The sequence below is a fragment of the Myxocyprinus asiaticus genome, chromosome 11, assembly GCF_019703515.2.
Source record: "Myxocyprinus asiaticus isolate MX2 ecotype Aquarium Trade chromosome 11, UBuf_Myxa_2, whole genome shotgun sequence".
Taxonomy (NCBI): Eukaryota; Metazoa; Chordata; class Actinopteri; order Cypriniformes; family Catostomidae; genus Myxocyprinus; species Myxocyprinus asiaticus.
In genome coordinates, this window is record NC_059354.1 from 38,216,303 (window position 1) to 38,234,206 (window position 17,904).

The 17,904-nt window shown below is 42.2% G+C and overlaps 2 protein-coding genes across 2 annotated transcripts in view; one reads left to right on the plus strand and one right to left on the minus strand.

Moving 5' to 3' along the window:
- The window catches only part of LOC127448527 (HSPB1-associated protein 1 homolog), a 34,753-nt gene extending 22,102 nt beyond the window's left edge, over positions 1–12,651 (minus strand). The window contains exon 1 of the mRNA XM_051711149.1: positions 12,594–12,651. The gene's annotated coding sequence lies outside the window, so the exon portion shown is untranslated. The remainder of the gene's footprint in view (positions 1–12,593) is intronic.
- A 1,382-nt stretch (positions 12,652–14,033) lies between these two features.
- The window catches only part of LOC127448504 (solute carrier family 49 member 4-like), a 60,045-nt gene continuing 56,174 nt past the window's right edge, over positions 14,034–17,904 (plus strand). Inside the window, exon 1 of the mRNA XM_051711104.1 lies at positions 14,034–14,463. Within this exon, the coding sequence (XP_051567064.1) occupies positions 14,169–14,463 (295 nt within the window). The 5' untranslated portion in view covers positions 14,034–14,168. The remainder of the gene's footprint in view (positions 14,464–17,904) is intronic.

The window sequence follows — 17,904 nt, forward strand, 5'->3', positions numbered from 1 at the left end:
CCCGATCGTGTAATTCTTCAAAATTAATTCACATCCCGAGGTATTAAGGCCGATTCACCATGCTACCAACCCAGTGCGAATTCATTTTTTTTTTAAATCAGTGGTCTGACTGTCCTCGATCACTCCTCCACCCTCTCAGGTGGACAGCAGCCGCTCCTCCCCGGGTGGACCGGAGTCAGACCTCCGACCCCCTGCGGACAGAATGCCCCTCCGCGTTCCCGGTGACCCGTGGGGACACTCCTCCGCCCCTGGCAGCGGCCCTACTGCTCCAAGCGGTCAGGGAGTTGCTTCACTTCTCCCCTCGCGGACAGCGGTCTTCTCTCGACCCCTTCGCATTTCTGGGGATGGCAGGGCACTCCTCCACCCCTGGCAGCGGCTCCATCGCTCCAGGCGGTCGGGGAGTCCAGTCCACTCACCTTGCAGACGGTGGCCGTTCCCCGCGTCCGGGTGGTCGGCTACTCCGTCCCCCGGCGGATGGCAGCAGCGCTCCCCTGGGTGGACGGCAGTGTCGAGGACTCTGCGACGGGCATCCCTCCTCCTTCCCGGGTTTCAGCACCAGTGTAAAGGGGGTTATAGGGAAAGGAGGAGGCGAGAACCGGCTTGAGAATATAAATAATAGTTTAATAATAAACTTAAACAAAAACATACAAACATAAACACATGCAGGGCAGCTGCCTGTAATTCTCCCTCTCTCAAACTGTCATCCCCAGCCGCCTTTATCCCTCGTGCACCCCATCAGGCTGATTGGGGACCGGGCGTGCGTCATTCCAGCTTGGCCCCGCCCTCCTCGGCTCAACAGGGGGGTTACCTACCCCTGGTCCCGCCGGAATCTACGCCCCTGAATATCTTACAGTTTTTAAACATTTCTTGTATCTTTGTACTCTTAAAGACATCATTTGAGGCAAAAACGTGCGTGGAAAAACACTATGGTGCAAAGTTGGAGCCAAGGTTGCACTGACGCATCTTTTCATAGACATTAGGCTAATTTGAGATGCCAAATGCCTCACCTTGAAAGTAGACAAGAGTAGGAGGCTGCAGTCAGGGTAGGGGTGCAATAAGAGCTGTCAAGTCGAATAGTTCTCACTTCTTGTACTGGATCAGACACCTTCGAGATCAAAGGCAGATTTCATGGGATTCACGTTCATGCGCTGTTGCTGATAAAGTGGATGCAATTTAATTTTGCCAATAAGACGTGTCTTTCCATCCATTTTTAGTTTAATAAAGACACATAGGCTGTTTTTCAATGTGCAGTCTTTTGCATTCTTACATTCTCGTGGACTCATTCTTCATCTTTATCCACTGCCGAAGTTCGATTCCAATCCGCAAGTACCGGGGCTGCGTTCCATTTCAAATTTTTATCCCCTTCCCTCGCAAACTTCACTCCGTCTCATGGACTCGGATGTATGTCACTGCTTACGTTGTGCGAGTGTCCACTATTGGTGGAAGACGTGCAATGGGTTTAACTGGAACACACTTAACCCTTGATCACTTGGTGCATGTTGAAGGCTGATGCCAATTTGTGGAATTATTTAGTGATATTTGCACCTGAGAAAGCAACGTTTTCGGAGATTGATTTCAGAGGCTTATGTATAAATCTCGCATTTTTTTTTTTTTTCATTAGAATGAATTGTTAGAAAGGATTAATCGAGGGGCCTGGGTAGCTCAGCGAGTACTGATGCTGACTACCACCCCTGGAGTCGCGAGTTCGAATCCAGGGCGTGCTGAGTGGCTCCAGCCAGGTCTCCTAAGCAACCAAATTGGCCCAGATGCTAGGGAGGGTAGTCACATGTGGTAACCTCCTCATGGTCGCTACAATGTGTGGTTCTCGCTCTTGGTGGGGCACATGGTGAGTTGTGCATGGATGCCGCGGAGAATAGAGTGAAACCTCCACACGCGCTATGTCTCCGCGGTAACGCGCTCAACAAGCCACATGATAAGATGCGCGGATTGACGGTCTCAGACATGGAGGCAACTGAGATTTGTCTTCCGCCACCTGGATTGATGCGAGTCACTATGCCACCACGAGGACTTAGAGCACATTGGGAATTGGGCATTCCAAATTAGGGAGAAAATCAAAAAAAGACAAAAAATAAAAAATAAAAAGAAAGGATTAATCAAGATTTACACAAACGAAAATGTTAACATAACAATGAACACATAGGCTATAACTGTGTGATAAACAGTTTAAGGTAGCTACAAGTATTATGCTGTTAAATCTCAATCTAACTTTTATAAACTGCTTAATTGACCTAACTTCACTTCAATCATATATTAGAGTTGTGTGGAGGTGGGGTTTATGAAGTGCAATCCGCTGTCACATAACAATCGAGTTGCACTGTGGGATATGGAGCTGCCTGAAGCGTACATCAGAGTAGACTCGCTCTGAAATCGAGGATGCATCGGATGGTGATTTGTGGGCAAGAACTCGGTACTACGGTGGCAGGCAGACGAAGGACATTTACCATTTTGTTTTGTTTTTTCCTCAAGAGTTTCCAGCTGTAAGCTTGCGAAATCTGACGGCTTGTGAGACTCATGATTTTTTTTTTAATCACTGGATTCAAATGTGCTGTGACGGTTAACTGCACAACAGGAAGATTGCAGCACATCTCAAAGCTCGCAACAGATGCGTTCTACATCCTCCTGTCCTTCCAAGTGCGTTCTTCCAAGGTAGCTTGGCAAGATTGGCCTTCATAAGAACACAGGTCTTATCTGCATTATTAGAATTGAGAAACACTTACATTTTAGATATTTCAGAAATATAATAAAAATCACATATCCCATTCAAAGATCGCACTGTGTAACGCTGGCTGGCAACAGGTTGACGAAGAGACGATGATGTGTGATGAACCCAATTGCAGTTTTATTTCCAAATGTGAAATCCAAAAACCCTAACTACAAATGTAAACAAATACAAAACATGGACTTGACTATAACTTGACTTGACATAACATGACTTGACTATAAACTTGGCATAAACATGACTTGACTTGACTTGACTTAAACCAACATACACTAACAAACAATACCTGACAATGTACAATGGCAAACATGAGGCTTAAATACATGGACAAGGGTAACAAGACAAACAAGTTAACCAATGACAAGACAGAACTGATAACAAGGTAACTAGACAATAAACCAATGAAAAAAAGACACATTAACATGGTAAATCCCATTACCAGGGGACCACATGATATGAAACACATGAACAAACACATTAAATATTACACACTGTCAGAATGTTGGGAATATTCATAGATAATTTATACACATAAAACATGATATTAGAGATTAAAAAAATCAAACATTTTAGAAGATAACGAAACATCATGGTTGTTTAAGCCAATGAGCATTAAGCTGTGTTGTCAGCAAGTCATTTCCCATCGTGTTGCAGTTCGCGCAGCTCGGAAAAATCAACAGCGCCGCCAGACTGCTACGAATGTACGCGCCTCGCTCTCACAGGACATTTTTGACATACGTCATCATGACATCACAGCAACTCGGACAGATTTCTAACCGGCATGCACCTGCCGGTGATCACCGGTGATCGGTTCTGCGTGGAACTTGCTCATCTCAAATGAGCCTGTTGTTCCACAATATGCAGCAGCAGTGACAAAATGATACAAATTTGAGTATCTGACTCCTATTCCGAGTCCCGACCGTTACCATGTTTTTGTACATGTAACGAAAACCTTGCTAGCAACACTGTTTTATTATACTAAAATATTTTCCAGGACAAATAATTGTTTTACAGGACATTTAGGTATTTTTCTAATTTTCCATGACTGGAAAACTGCATTGCAAAATTCCAGGTTTTCCAGGACTCGTGGAAAACCTGCATTCATGTGATGGCACATGTTTTTTGCCATTGCTGGTTCATACATGCAGGGTTAAAGGGTTAGTTCACCTAAAACGCTAGTTACACATGTAACTGTGGTTCTGTGAATTCCGGATGACCGCCAGAGGCAGTGTAAACACTATTGGATTATCGCAGCACCAGCCAGATAGGTCGAGAGAATATAACAACAAAATCACATAGCGTGCACCCTTCAGAAAACTGCAGATGCTCGGAATGTCACACATTGCAGGATCGAGCCCCTGCTCCTCGCACCATGCAGAAAAAAGCTTCCAACGGGAAGCATAAATCTGTCATATGGAAGAAGCCCTAACATTGGAGATGGTGTGAATAACCACAGAGTCACAATACTGCAGAGAAGGATTTAACCCAATGGCCAGACCCAAAGCTGCAGACGAGCTGGATCTGGGTGCCAGACGCTGGTCTCCAGCTGGGAGAGGAGGACCTCCTGTGGGGAAGCTTCCATGGATTGCCTGTCAGAAGTCTCAGCAACAAAGGAAACCATGGTCTGGCTGGCCATCGCAGTGCCACGAGTAGCACTCTGTGCTTGCACAGGGAAATCCTGTGTAACATCTCCCATAACAGAGGGATAGGTGGGAACACATATAGTAGGCAGTTCGGCCATTCGTGAGACAGTGCATCCTGGCCCAAGGGACTGGACACTTCTGTCTTTGCAAACCATAAGTGACAGTGAGTGGTCATCTCTGAAGCAAAAAGATCCACCTCTGCTCTTCCAAATCGTAGCCAGATCTCCTGCACTACATTTGGATGAAGTCTCCCTGGAAAGAGCATCCGCTGTCTGGTTGCATGCTCCTGAAATATGAGCTGCCCTCAGTGAAGCGAGTCATGGCTCACACCATGTCAGGATCTCGTGAGTAAGCTGTAGAGACCTGCAGGATTTCATGCCACCCTGGTGATTCAGATGGAACACTGTGTTGATGTATTGTCGGACCGAACGAGAACATGGCAGCCTGTCAGGACTGGCATGAAAAACTTTGGAGCCATGAACACTGCACATAGTTCCAGCAGGTTGATATGTTCTGTGGCCTGGGTCGGTGTCCAGCGCCCGCAAATACCCCTCTGATTCCATGTTGCCCCCCACCCTGTGAGGTAAGCGGCAGTCGTGACCAACTCCCGATGAGAGGGAACAACACCCAGTGGCACTCCTGCCTTCAGCAACTCTACCTGTCTCCACCACCTCAATGCACATATGCAACGGTGAGAAATTACAATCAGTCGATGGCGATGTCTGGTAAGATCTAGCCGCAAATTGTTGTTCCATAACTGGAGTGGTCTGAGGTGGAGTAAACCCAGGGAAATCACCACTGTAGCAGCTGTTAACATCCCTATTAGTTGTAGGACCACCCGGTACTGCAAAGACACACCCTGGCGAAAGCAAACCAAGAGTTGCAGAATGTTCGTCACACGTTCCTGAGACAGGGAGGCAGACATTAGGTGGGAATTCAGGGTTATTCCTATGAATGTAGTGGTCTGTGTTGGAATCAGACAGCTCTTTTTCTCGTTCACAGAAAAACTCAACTTCTGCACATCTCAAAAGCAGTCTGGAGTCTTGCACAGCCTGCCGTTTTGTGGGGGCACAAAGAAGCCAGTTGTCCAGATAAGGCATAATACGCATACCTCTCATCTAAAGAGGAGACAGAGCTGTGCTCACACACCTTGTGAAGATGCGAGGAGCAAGGGAAAGACCAAAAGGTAGAACTCTGAACTAGTAGGCTTGATTCAGGAAACTGAAATGCAGAAACTTTCTGTGATGAACAGCAATTGGGACGTGAAAGTATGCATCTTTCAGGTCGACACTTACAAACCAATCGTCTGCTGCCACAGACTGAAGAACGTTGGCTGGACGAAAAGGAAGGACCATCAGGAACAAATTCAGATGCCTCAAATCGAGAATTGGGCGGAAACCACCGTCCTTCTTCGGAACAAGAAAATATGTTGAATAAAACCCGTCTCCCTGAACGAGGGGATGAACTTTTTCTATGGTTCCCCTCTCTAACAGTGAACGAATTTCCCGAGAGAGAGCCATTGAACGAACTGCGCCTCTGACAACCGTAGGAACAATTCTTGGAAATCTGGGAGGCCGGCGTCAAAACTGTAGAGTATATCCCCTGCTCAGAGTCATCAAAACCCCGGGGTCTGCTGTGTTGGTCCTCCAGTACTCCAGCTGTTCTACTGAAAAACGAGTGTCTCAGGCTTTATGTGTGCAACTTTTAGTGGTCGCGGGGAGATGCTGACGGGGTCCTCCTAGCAACTGTCGATGAGGTGGCTAAAAAACTCTAGCATTCTCAGTAACACGAGGCCTTTGAGGGGGCTGTGACTGAGGTGTAGCGTGCTGGCGGAAACATTGCTCTGATGTGGCATAGTGATGTCAAGTCTGAGCTGCAGGCATCCTAAAGGTAGAGTTGCGCTGCACCTGCGTCAGTTGACCAGAAGCCTCAGACAGCTTTACTCTTTTTTCCAACAGTTCCGGAACATTAGGACCAAAAAGATGCCCGGGAACAAATGGAAGATCTCTCAAGGTTTTCTTACAGTCCTCAGGTAGCCGTGCTTGGGCAAGCCGCACTTGGCGGCGGGCTGCCAGAAGCGTGGCTGTAAGACTACCCAGCTCGCGGGTCACATGGCCCATTGCCAAAAGAGCCGTTTGCAGAAACTGTGAAATCGAGGGATCAACATTTGCTGGTTCCAGCATACTGGTGGCAGCAAGAAGTAACTGACAGATTGTGTTTTCTGCACGAGTTATGTAGGCAACAGACTCGTATGCCTTTTTTAGCAATGAATCTGTGCGACCACATTGCGCCCTGGGACATCACACATTCCCTCATCAGGAGACACCACCATAGCTGCAATGGGCTGCTCTATTTCCGGAGCACGACTCACCCCGTTGGAATCTGCTTAAGCCATAGATGCAAGCGTCCGAGCATCCTTTGAGCACCACTTTGGCGGATCAGAACCTGTGAGGGCATTTGAAAATTCAGCCACAAAATCTTTACATGGTGGCATGGCAAATGAAGTTGCAGCTGTGGCCTGCCTGAAAAAAAACTTTGGTTTGGGCAGACTGGACAGGTGACTCATCAAGTCCTAGATGAGCAACTGTCATTCGAAGCACGACCAAAGTATCATCAGAAGAGGACTGGACCTGTCCAGATGACCCCCCCACAAGACCACTCTGCTGCTGGATAACCAGTGAAAACATCCCGAGGTGATGGTTGTGCAGCAACATCCACAGCATCCCCATGATCATGAAAAAAATAATCCGAAGCACTCATAGAAAGCACATCCAAGTCAGAATAATGTGAAAAACAAGGGGAATCAAGAGACTCTTCCCCAGCTCCCTGATTCTGAACATTCTCATTCTCCTGTGTCATCTTCACAGGTGTAGCAGATGTGACAGGCTGAAGCGAGTGAAGCAGGCGTTTCAGCTCCGCCATCTCTGAAGAAAGCACAGAAACCGTCTTAGAAAGTGAATTTTCCTCGACACGCAAATGTTCATCACTTCGCGATGTGGCCCTCTTCTTAGATGGGAGGGGAGCGTCGGCTGCCGCAGACGCCCTGCGCTTCTGAGTGCGTGAAGAGGCTACATCCAACTGCCGAGTTTCACTGTTGAATTAGGGTCTAACTCAGCAAGACGGAGCCGTCGTTCCGGCATAGGTATAAGACTGCAGTGCAGACAGGGGTCCGTGAGATTCTCTCTCAGATGTTGAACACTCAAACATGACGGACAGATGTCATGACCGTCGTCCGGGAGGAGATTATTATGGCACAGCTTACAAATCAGAGGGAAACCAGTGGCAATCGAGCTGTGAGCCATAGTTACTCGCTAAAAACACCTTCGGATAGCACCACATGGTTTAAAGTCAAGCGGAATGATGGTAATGAAGCAACAAGACAGGCAATAAAAATAATATGATTCCTCTGGGTGAACCGACAGGTAATGCCAACAAATATTTCATGAAAAAGAGAAAATATATCTAAAATGGCCAATGGATTGAACCAAGGTGCACAGAGTATAACATAAATTCAAGGAAAAACACTCAGAACAACTGAATAGATAATGATTACGTCAACGGGAGACCGTTAACTTATAGGCGCGGAAAACACCAGCCACCAGATTGCACCGAGAGGCATAGAGTTTTACAGATGAAAAGCAATGAAAACTCACCAAAATGCGGCTAAAATACTCCAGATCCGTTGAAGTGGCGTAGATGCGCGCTGACACAGCTTGTGAGGATGATATCTCGCAGCTCTTGTAAGCTGCACTTGACAGTGCAAATATATCACTTAACCAAAAACAACCTATCTCAACCAGGCGAGAAAGCAAATGAGGCAGAGTGCTGAGCTCCTGTGGTTTATAACCCCCAGGGCTCAGCATACGTCACTACGTGACATTGTTGGTATATTCTCTCAACCTATCTGGCTGGCACTGCGATAATCCAATAGTGTTTAAACTGCCTCTGGCGGTCAGTAGGAATGAAACAGAAATTAAAATTCTCATGATTTACTTACCTTTACGCCATCCCAGATGTGTATGACTTTCCTTCTACAGCAGAAGAAACAAATCTATAATTAAAAACTTTTAAACTTTAAATCGTTGCTTCTGGCCAGCACTGTATTTCTGTTTGAAATGAACTAACTCGTGTAACGTTCATTCCTCTGTTGTATACAAAATGCGCGCTTCCGACTTCTTGCGTGAACGTGCCATTGCGCTTATGTCACTGATGCGTCGACTGCTGACAGGAAGCGATTTTTAAGTTAATAAAGTTTTAATTATTGATTTATTTTTTACACAAACATATCGATTTGCTTCAGAAGACATTAACTGATCGACTGGAGTCATATTGATTACTTTTATGCTGCCTAAATATGCCTTTTGGACTACCAAACAGCCAGCAGCCTGATGGAACCCGTTTACTTACATTGCATGGACAAACAGAGCTAAAATGGGCTTATAAAATTCTTCATTTCAGTTCTGCTGAAGAAGGAAAGTCATACACATCTGGGATGGCTTAAAGGTAAGTAAATCATGAGAGGATTTTAATTTTTAGGTGAACTAACCCTTTAATGACACACAGTGACCGAGGAGGAGTCGAGGAGGAGACACTTACTCTGTTACTATGGAGATGACAGAAAGGCAGCTTTGTGCAATTGGATATTTTATGACTGCTTCAGGCTTTTCAAGCACTTGTTTTGCCACTGTCAAACATGGAGGAAAGCGATGGCAATGCCTCATATACAAGTTTTTTATTTGCAGAAAATTTGCGGAAGTTATATTAAATTGCAAGCTACCACAAATAATATGGAGATTGGTTGAATTGGCAAGAATTCTTGCGATCGCAAGGACACAAAATCCTGGAGTGACTGTCATACAGACACTAAAAATCATCTTGGGGCCTATTGGTTGAAAGTACAAAATTCAGAAAAGTGAAGTTAGTTCAGAGAAAAGCTGGTTTGCAGATGTCACTTGGTTTGATATTTTGTTTGATATCTACAGTATGCAGTGAGATTCATGCACTTTTATGTGTGGCTTAAGTGTCCAAATACTTTTTGGGGCCACAGCACAATAAATAAAATATGTAATATAATAATATATTTTTTTCATAATAATGAATCAGAGAAATAAGTATTTATTCTGAGATGCACTTTTATACATTTTATCATTACAAGAGTCATTAATAGCACTGTTCAGTCTGAATGGATCTTCTGCAAATAACATCCTTTTATTTTTCAGAGCCTAGCCCACAAGAACCACATCATTCAATTGCAATCCAAATCACTGAGATGACATAATAATAAATATCCATTAAAAACATACAACAACAAAAAACAAAAGGATTGCCTATTATGTAAGTAATGGAAGTGGAATTAAAAGACGGTTTACCTGGAACATAGCAGGTTTATCCTGGAAAAGCTGGGAAATATACAGTACTTGTAAATCAGAATAAACCCAGAATTCTTTGGCATGATAGGCAGAAAATGGCCCGACAACTGATTCGCCATCTTCTGCTGTCCAGCACAGAAACTCTTTAAGTGTTGCTTCAATGTAGGAGCACTCAGTTTCAAAAAGAGGAGCTGTGACAATTGTTTTTTTTTTTTTAGGAAAATAGAGTAAATAAGAGGGTTTATTCGACTGGAAATGTCTGTAATAATGACACATTATTTTAAGAACTTTCTTAAAGTCAACATGAAATGGCATTCACAACCAATTATACTTCTATAATGTGATGTGTTCACAAAGATATTCAATGAGAAAAATGTAGGACAGGACTTGATTTTAACTACCAGGAATTGATTGAATCGTGAAAAGTGGGCATTCCATTATAAAATGGAGCCAGGTGATTGGAGGAGGGGTTGAAAATAAGGAAAATGGTTTCAGAGGCGGAGCAAGTTATGCAGTACGCAGCGCAACGCGATATGAAGCTTCAGTGGCCTTTCCATTTAATTTAACAAATTCTCCGGCAACTTTTTTCTGACCTTGAAAGGCTTGACGTTTTCTTTGGAAAAACTCAGGAGGTTTTCCCGCTACCTCAGCATGCTTGAGGTCAAGGTGTCTGCGGAGTTTAGCAGGTCGCATGTTGTCATTAGCTAAAATCTCATGACAAACGACACATAAAGGTCGTGGTGCATCAACTGACCTGTCCATGTAAATCCTAAACTTAAATACTGCTCATCGTATCGTCGTCTTTTGGGTTTGAACCCTGAAACTGAAGGATTCAAATTTGGTGCTCTCAGAAACCGCTCCATTATAATTACAGACTAATACGTCACGTCTGCTTTATTGGCGGGCTTGACAAATATCAGAGAATCTTCACAAAGTTTCTTAATAAATATTATTATTTTTATTTTTTTGCCTATTATTTTCAGAACTGTTTAAATGTTTTGAATATAATATAATAGTTAAACTCAATACACACATACATACATATACATATATATATATATGTATATATATATGCATATTAATTTTTTTATACAATTTTTACCACTCTCCGCGACGCCCCTGAAATGCTCTAGTGCCCCCCTGGGGAGACACATGTTAAGTCTCCTGTGTGTTATGGTTGTACAGAGATGGTTTCACCTCTAAAAAACTAAACTGTGCCCAAGACACTCCCTAGCTCTGCCACTGTGCTGATGAAGTATGCTTTTTACATAATGTTTTCTCCAGTAAATGTAAACGACAAAAACTACACAAAAACGTGTAATTGCCAACATCATCATATATGTCGAAAGGACTGAAGCCTGTCAACCAAAACATGAGCTCATTGGTGTCATTAAATGAGTCTATTTTTTGGTTTCATTCGTTACTCCTGGTCAGAGGCTTCCGTAAATATTTAGTTTATACGTAGGGTTACGTTCTACCAAAGTTTAATGGTGCAACGCTCACATATTTAGTAGTGCGTAAATTGTGACTTTGTGCAGTGTTTCAGTGTGCCGTGAAAGATTGTAAAATGTACAATTTTGTAAAATAATGTAAAATTATCATATTCCATAAAATAAATAAATGCATAAATAAAACAAATAATCAGGGTCGGACTCCCGATGATTGATTACAGCAGTAGTCAATCGCGTGCTTGGCAACCGCAGTCCTACCGAGGCAGATCGCTTGAATGGTTACAGCTACAGCCAATCGCACGCTTGGCTACAGCAGCGCATGCACAGTGAATCTGTGTCTAACAGGAATGGAACTTGAACTCTGAAGAAGAGGCACTCATGAAACTTCTCATTTGTAAACAGGGTGAATGACCTGGGACATCATGTACCAACCGTCTGAATGAGAGGGGCATGTTGTTCCTTCACCTCGGCATTTTTCGTCTTTCTTGTTCATCAAGGAGAGAAAAGGGCGGAAGAGCTATGATAAATGTGTTAAAGTGAGTGATTTTATACTCGTTAAGGGTCTTTCACATGACTCGCATCAGCACTTCCGAATACATTGAAGTCTATGAAGTGACGCCACTTTACACCAGTGTTTTTCCATACACGTTTTTGCTTCAGAAATAATGTCTTTAAAAGTACAAAGCAACAAGAAATATTTAAAAACTGTCCAAATTTGTGAAGAGATCTTGAATGTCTCATAATTTCTTTTAATTAAATATTACCTTGTTGTTTCTGAGTATCAGAGAGTCAGAGACCCCAGTTACTGAACTCATTTAAATTCACCAAGAAAATGCTAAGACTTAAACCTAAACGATTCCTTTTATTACTTTCTGCCATCAAAGCAACTGCCAGTTTTTTTCTCTCTTCCAAATACATTTAAAATGTATATTGTGCACATCTCCCGCTTTCCTGTATGGCAAACTCATAAAATCGCCCCTCCATGACGCTTTTTGCAACGCCTGTCATGTGGAGGGCAATGCGGCGCTTGACGCTGGCGTTGAACGGAGCGTTGACGCCTCGACTGAACTCATGTAAAATATGCTTTACAATGAGAAAGAACATTATTGAAATTATTATTGTTAGGCTATTATTGTCCTCTTTTCTGATAAAAGTCATGCTCAGCATTTAAATGCTGTAAGAAAATGAAACCGTAGATCTGCTTTGTGTTTATAATTCTTAAACATTCTACTGAAGTTAGTAGATTTGCAATCATGCAAGCACTATTGCCACCTGTGACCTCATAACACAGCATACCTACTTCATAGTGGTGTGCCGTGGTATTTTTTATTTGTAAAAAACACTGACTTAGTGCCCATTTACACCACAACTAGGCTAAGCTGTAACTTACGTATAGCTGGTGCAACTGACTCCAGGTCGCTGAAATGCGTCTGAAATGCGTCTCCTGTGACCACTTGTGATTTGGAGCAGATTTGGATTTTGAGGGGAGGGACTCTGCTTCATGACGTCATACATCAATCACTATGTCAGTGTGTTCCTGTATGATAATAAACGCATAGTCAGAAAAGACAAAAAGAAGTGCGGAAAAAAAACTGCGAGCTATTTCTCCCTGATGCATCTAAAATTTAATCTAAGCACAAATGCAACATTTCGAGCAGAATTGTCTGTTATTTTAGTGGATTAGTTGAATTAACCTGAGCTGCAGATGTGTGTGCTACTCATAAGTCCCTGCATGTTCATATCAGACACACTGGAGTTCGGTGAAGTTCTCATGTTTGTGTGTATTTTAATTTTTCCGATCAGACGGTAATTTCCTTTTAAACAGCTCGCAACCGGCAAAGTTTAAAGTCTCGTTTTAGCGCAGTGGTTGATTGACATGTGAGGGTAGGCGCTTTGCTGCTGCCGGTGTTATGCCAAAATTTTACTCCCTGCCAAATTCAGACTCCCCGCTACCTGATTGGCCCTTATCCCTAAAGTCCATCCCTAACCGACATTGTTCCTTACCACTAAAGCCCATTCCTACATCTTCCCCTTAACACAAAGATATAGGGAGTCAAAATTCGGCATGAGACCGGGACGCATACAGGACGGATTAACGTTTACACCTCAAATGTGATTCGTTCAGATATGTTTTTGAACACATACGTATGTGGTTTTGTGATCCGATCACAAAAGGTTTAGACCTGTATTTAGCACTGATCACATGGGATTCAATCACCAAAAACGCATCTTAATACCAGGTGGAACCAGGGTCAAAAGGAGATGTTGGGCAGAATGTTAGCCTCCTCAGTCACCATTCATTCATCACTCTAAGGAACATATGATCATGACTCACTATACTTACTAAATAACTAATGTGAAAATCAGTGTCACAAAATCATGTACTACTTGATCAAGGCTCGGCGGATAATATTCTGACAACTACAAATAGACTTGACAAAAAAATATTACAAAGTTTACTTTTTAGACAGTGAACAAATACATGCTCTTTCTAACATTATAGTCACTAAGCGTACTGCACCACGGTAACTTTCTACAATTATTTAGATTTTTGTCCTCTCTACAAGGGCAAGTCAGATTCGCATTACTGCAAGTTTAACTCCAGTCCCTTTTCTGGCTAGTAAACAAAACTCACGTGAAAACACTCTGACGTTTCTCAACAACATGTGGGGGGACTGAAACAGACGCCATTTTGACTCCAAATAAAATCCGAAGCGCCCTTAAGTTGAATGAATTATTTGATCCAACATGGTGAACAGCCACGCACAGTTTCACAGAGACGTAATTTTCGTCCCGACGCAGCGCATGCGCTTTAAAGTTTTGGTCTCAGCTGAGTGTCATCAGTTGTTTTTGTTTCACTAGGCACTTGAGATATGACCGACTGTCCCAGTTTTTAATGTTTAATGTTTTAGACTTTGCTGGGTCGCATCAAGACATTTTCAAAACGTGATACCGCGTTTGTTCAATGGGTGCCGTTGAAAGCACCGAAGGGGAAAGAGAACCTTTGCTGGTTCCAGCCCAGCCAGCGATAAACACATCGCCGGTGTTCAGCAGGGTGTACGGGAGAAGATGGTTTGTTCTCACCATGTTTTCACTGCTGGGTTTCATGCAAGGGCTGGTGTGGAACACCTGGGGACCTATCCAGAACTCAGCCAAACATGTTTTCCAGTTCTCCTCGACAGATATCGCAGTGCTGGTGCTGTGGGGTCCAGTGGGGTACCTTCCTTGGCTACTGTTTATGTGGCTGATGGATAAGAAAGGTGAGTGGTTTGGTTCATATTCCAGACAGTATCATGGCAACAACACTTGTAAATGCAAGCAAATTGGGCCCAATTGTACATGCTGATCATATTTAGACAAATCCATTTAAGTTTAGGCCAGGGATCATCAACTGATGATTCACCTATTCAGATGATTACTTATTTGTATTAAATCTCACATGATTACAAACATTGTGAGTCACAAATTCATGTTTAACAAAACTGCCATGTCTTTTACAAATTGTCATTTGTATCCCCCTGAAAGATGGTTTCTACTCCCATTGACAGATTGCCATATCTACACAAAGTGTAATGGTACATTCAAACCATTGGTGATTTCAACACAATGCTTTATAACTGTCCTAGTTTTTGTGTTGTATTTATTTTTTTATTTTTATAACAACATAAATTCAACATATACTTGAATGGGGAAAGTGTTGATGCGTCAAGTACCTTTGGATAGCATTTTGTAGGCATACAATGTTTAATATGCTTTATGTGGGTTGCGTGTTCTTAGCTGAATAACACTACACAGAAGGACTCATTAAATGCAGGTGAAATAAAATAATAATCATAAAAAAAGCTAGCTGATCGTGTCACATGTTAGGCCACAAAACCAGTTCATATGACACAAGTTGTCATGTAAGCCTGCTGTCAATAGATGCATTTTGGTATTCATACCTACTTTAACAACATATTGAGTTGCTAAGACGTGGGAAATACAGCCTTAGAGACCCAAATGAAATTTGAAATGGGCATAAAGAGATATCTGATGTTTAAACGGGAGTTAATTAGATGTCCTATTATAACACTGGCTAGAGAGAGGAGAATGAAAAGAGCCTGTTCTCAGTAGTTTTGGCTCTTATCACCTTTAGGTTCTGTAGAATTACATTATGACTGATATTAGCTTATATTGACTATTAAAGGTGCAATATGTAACAATTTCAATGTAATATTCACCTTTTTTTGCCAATGTGTGAACGGCTTGTAACGCAACTTAAAAAATTAGCCCTTCCCGGACTTCCTAAGTTGCCTATTAAAACCTGTAGACTGATTTTCATGTGAAGGGAGCGGGTCGCTTTTGCCGGGAAAATCCAAGGATGTGACGATTATGCACACTCTCGAGAGCCTTGCCTCAGTGCTTCTACAGCGACAACAAACTGCAGCACTAGGTAACGTTATCTTAGAGATGGAATCCAGCAAACGTCCGGCACCCAGCACAACACCGACCCCTACACAAACTCAGAGTAAGCCCAAAAAAACAAACAAAAAAACCCATTTATCTACTCGGTCGAGCGAAAACTAGAGTGAACATCGGCAGGGCATTTGATTCCTGGAGGGAACTTCGTTCGGTTTTGGGGATCAAAACCAACCCTGAATTGGCGTTCTTCTTATTGGACAGGTAAGCTTACATAACTGCAAAGCATGTGAAATATAGTGCCATAAGTATTGATCTGTGTAATTTTAGCTAACTTTATCTTGCCTGCACAGTAACTATCATAAACAATGATAGTCTGTAATTATTCAGCAAGGTAAACTACAACAACACATGAAATGAATGCTAGACAATGTTCAAGATAATGCAAAAAGACCCATTCATTAGTGTAACGTAACTTGGTTATACAGAAAATATATACATTCTATTATTATATAACAATAGCGCATCGATATATCAAAATGACAGTTGTGATGGAATCACATCAATACTGAACTTTGTCAACATATTTATAATGTACAGTCTATTTTATAAACAGTTACTGTCATCATCCACCAAATTTAGCTAACAGCTATTGATAAAGCTGGCTAGATAGCTAACGCCGACATAGGCTATCATATAAATGCAGTCAATGTATCATGCAAAGAAAAGTGATTACTTCAAACTACAGTCTCGCATAGCCAGACCTATATCCACACTTTGTTTTAGCCCTGTTCCAGCACTGGAGAGTCAAATATAATATGCCGTCTCAAAGTTTATAGTAAAACAATCATAACTGTGTAATTTTAATTATGCTACCTCATCTGTCAGCATGATGTCGGTGAATCACGTTGTCTCTTTGTAGGTTACGTCATTGTTTTGGCCAATGCTCGCGTCCCTATGGAGTGTGTGCACGAGCAACAGGTAGCTTGCTGCAGTTCACTTAACGGCCACAGGTGTCATTAATAACAAGGGTTTCTGAATCTTACATACTGCACCTTTAACAATATAAAGTATGCATTATATAACTCTCTGTGATGGTGAGAGGTTTTGGTGTCTGTTGTTGTTATGCCTGTCGCAGTGATTAACCTATTATCGACCGATATGTGACCGTTTTTGTAATTATCAACATCGTCCTGTTACTGTGCCTGATTAGCTGACTAATGAAGGTGGTCATTCCGCATAGTGTCAGTTCCAACAGAAATCTAATTTCTGTTTTCATAATTTGTTTTAGTGTAAATATTGTGTAAAATACGTGTTCATTTAAATTCAAGTTTGTGTACGTCATCTTATTTGATTTAATTAAATTGTATTAGCCTATATATAAAGGCCACTACACACAAGAAAGTACACATTAAAGAATTAAAGTCTGACTAAAGGTTTTTTTTTTTTTTTTCTCATTTTTGTTTTTTACTTGATTTGCTTATAGAGTTCTATTTCAAAATGGATTCATTTCTCAGGGTAACAAAAAAATGCTTTCAAGTTGTGCAACTGTAATGTTTAATGTGTTTGTTCATGTGTTTCATGTCATGTGGTCCCCTGCTCATGTGTGATGGTGGCGTAGTGGGCTAAAGCACATAACTGGTAATCAGGTTGCTGGTTCGATCCCCGCAGCCACCACCATTGTGTCCTTGAGCAAGACACTTAACTCCAGGTTGCTCCAGGGGTATTGTCCCTGTAATAAGTACACTGAAAGTTGCTTTGGATAAAAGCGTCTGCCAAATGTGTAAATGTAATGTAAATGTGGTCATGTGATTTCATGTTTCCCTCCATGTTCATGTGTCTTGTTTTCATTGGTTTGTCTATTTACCTTTTATCAGTTCTGTCTTGTCATTGGTTAACTTGTTTGTCTTGTTACCCTTGCCCATGTATTTAAGCCTCATGTTTGCCATTGTCCATGGTCAGTTATTGTTTGTTAATGTACGTTGTTTTATAGTCAAGTCGTTTATGTTGGATCTCACATTTGGATTCATGTTTTGGAATACACCTTGTAAATAAACTGCACTTGGGTTTGTCGCAATCCATCGTCATTGTCTCTTCGTCTACCTGTAGCCAGCCAACGTTACAGCAACATGTAGCCTACCATTACCACACTGATTTCAATACTGAGTACTTGATTTGTAGTTTCATATTTTAAGGAACCCACACATTATGAAATCTCAGTTCCTTTTTCTGCTAGTTCATAAATTCACATGAGATTTGGAAGCTTCGATTATTTTCTTTATTATAACCTGCGTTATTTTTAT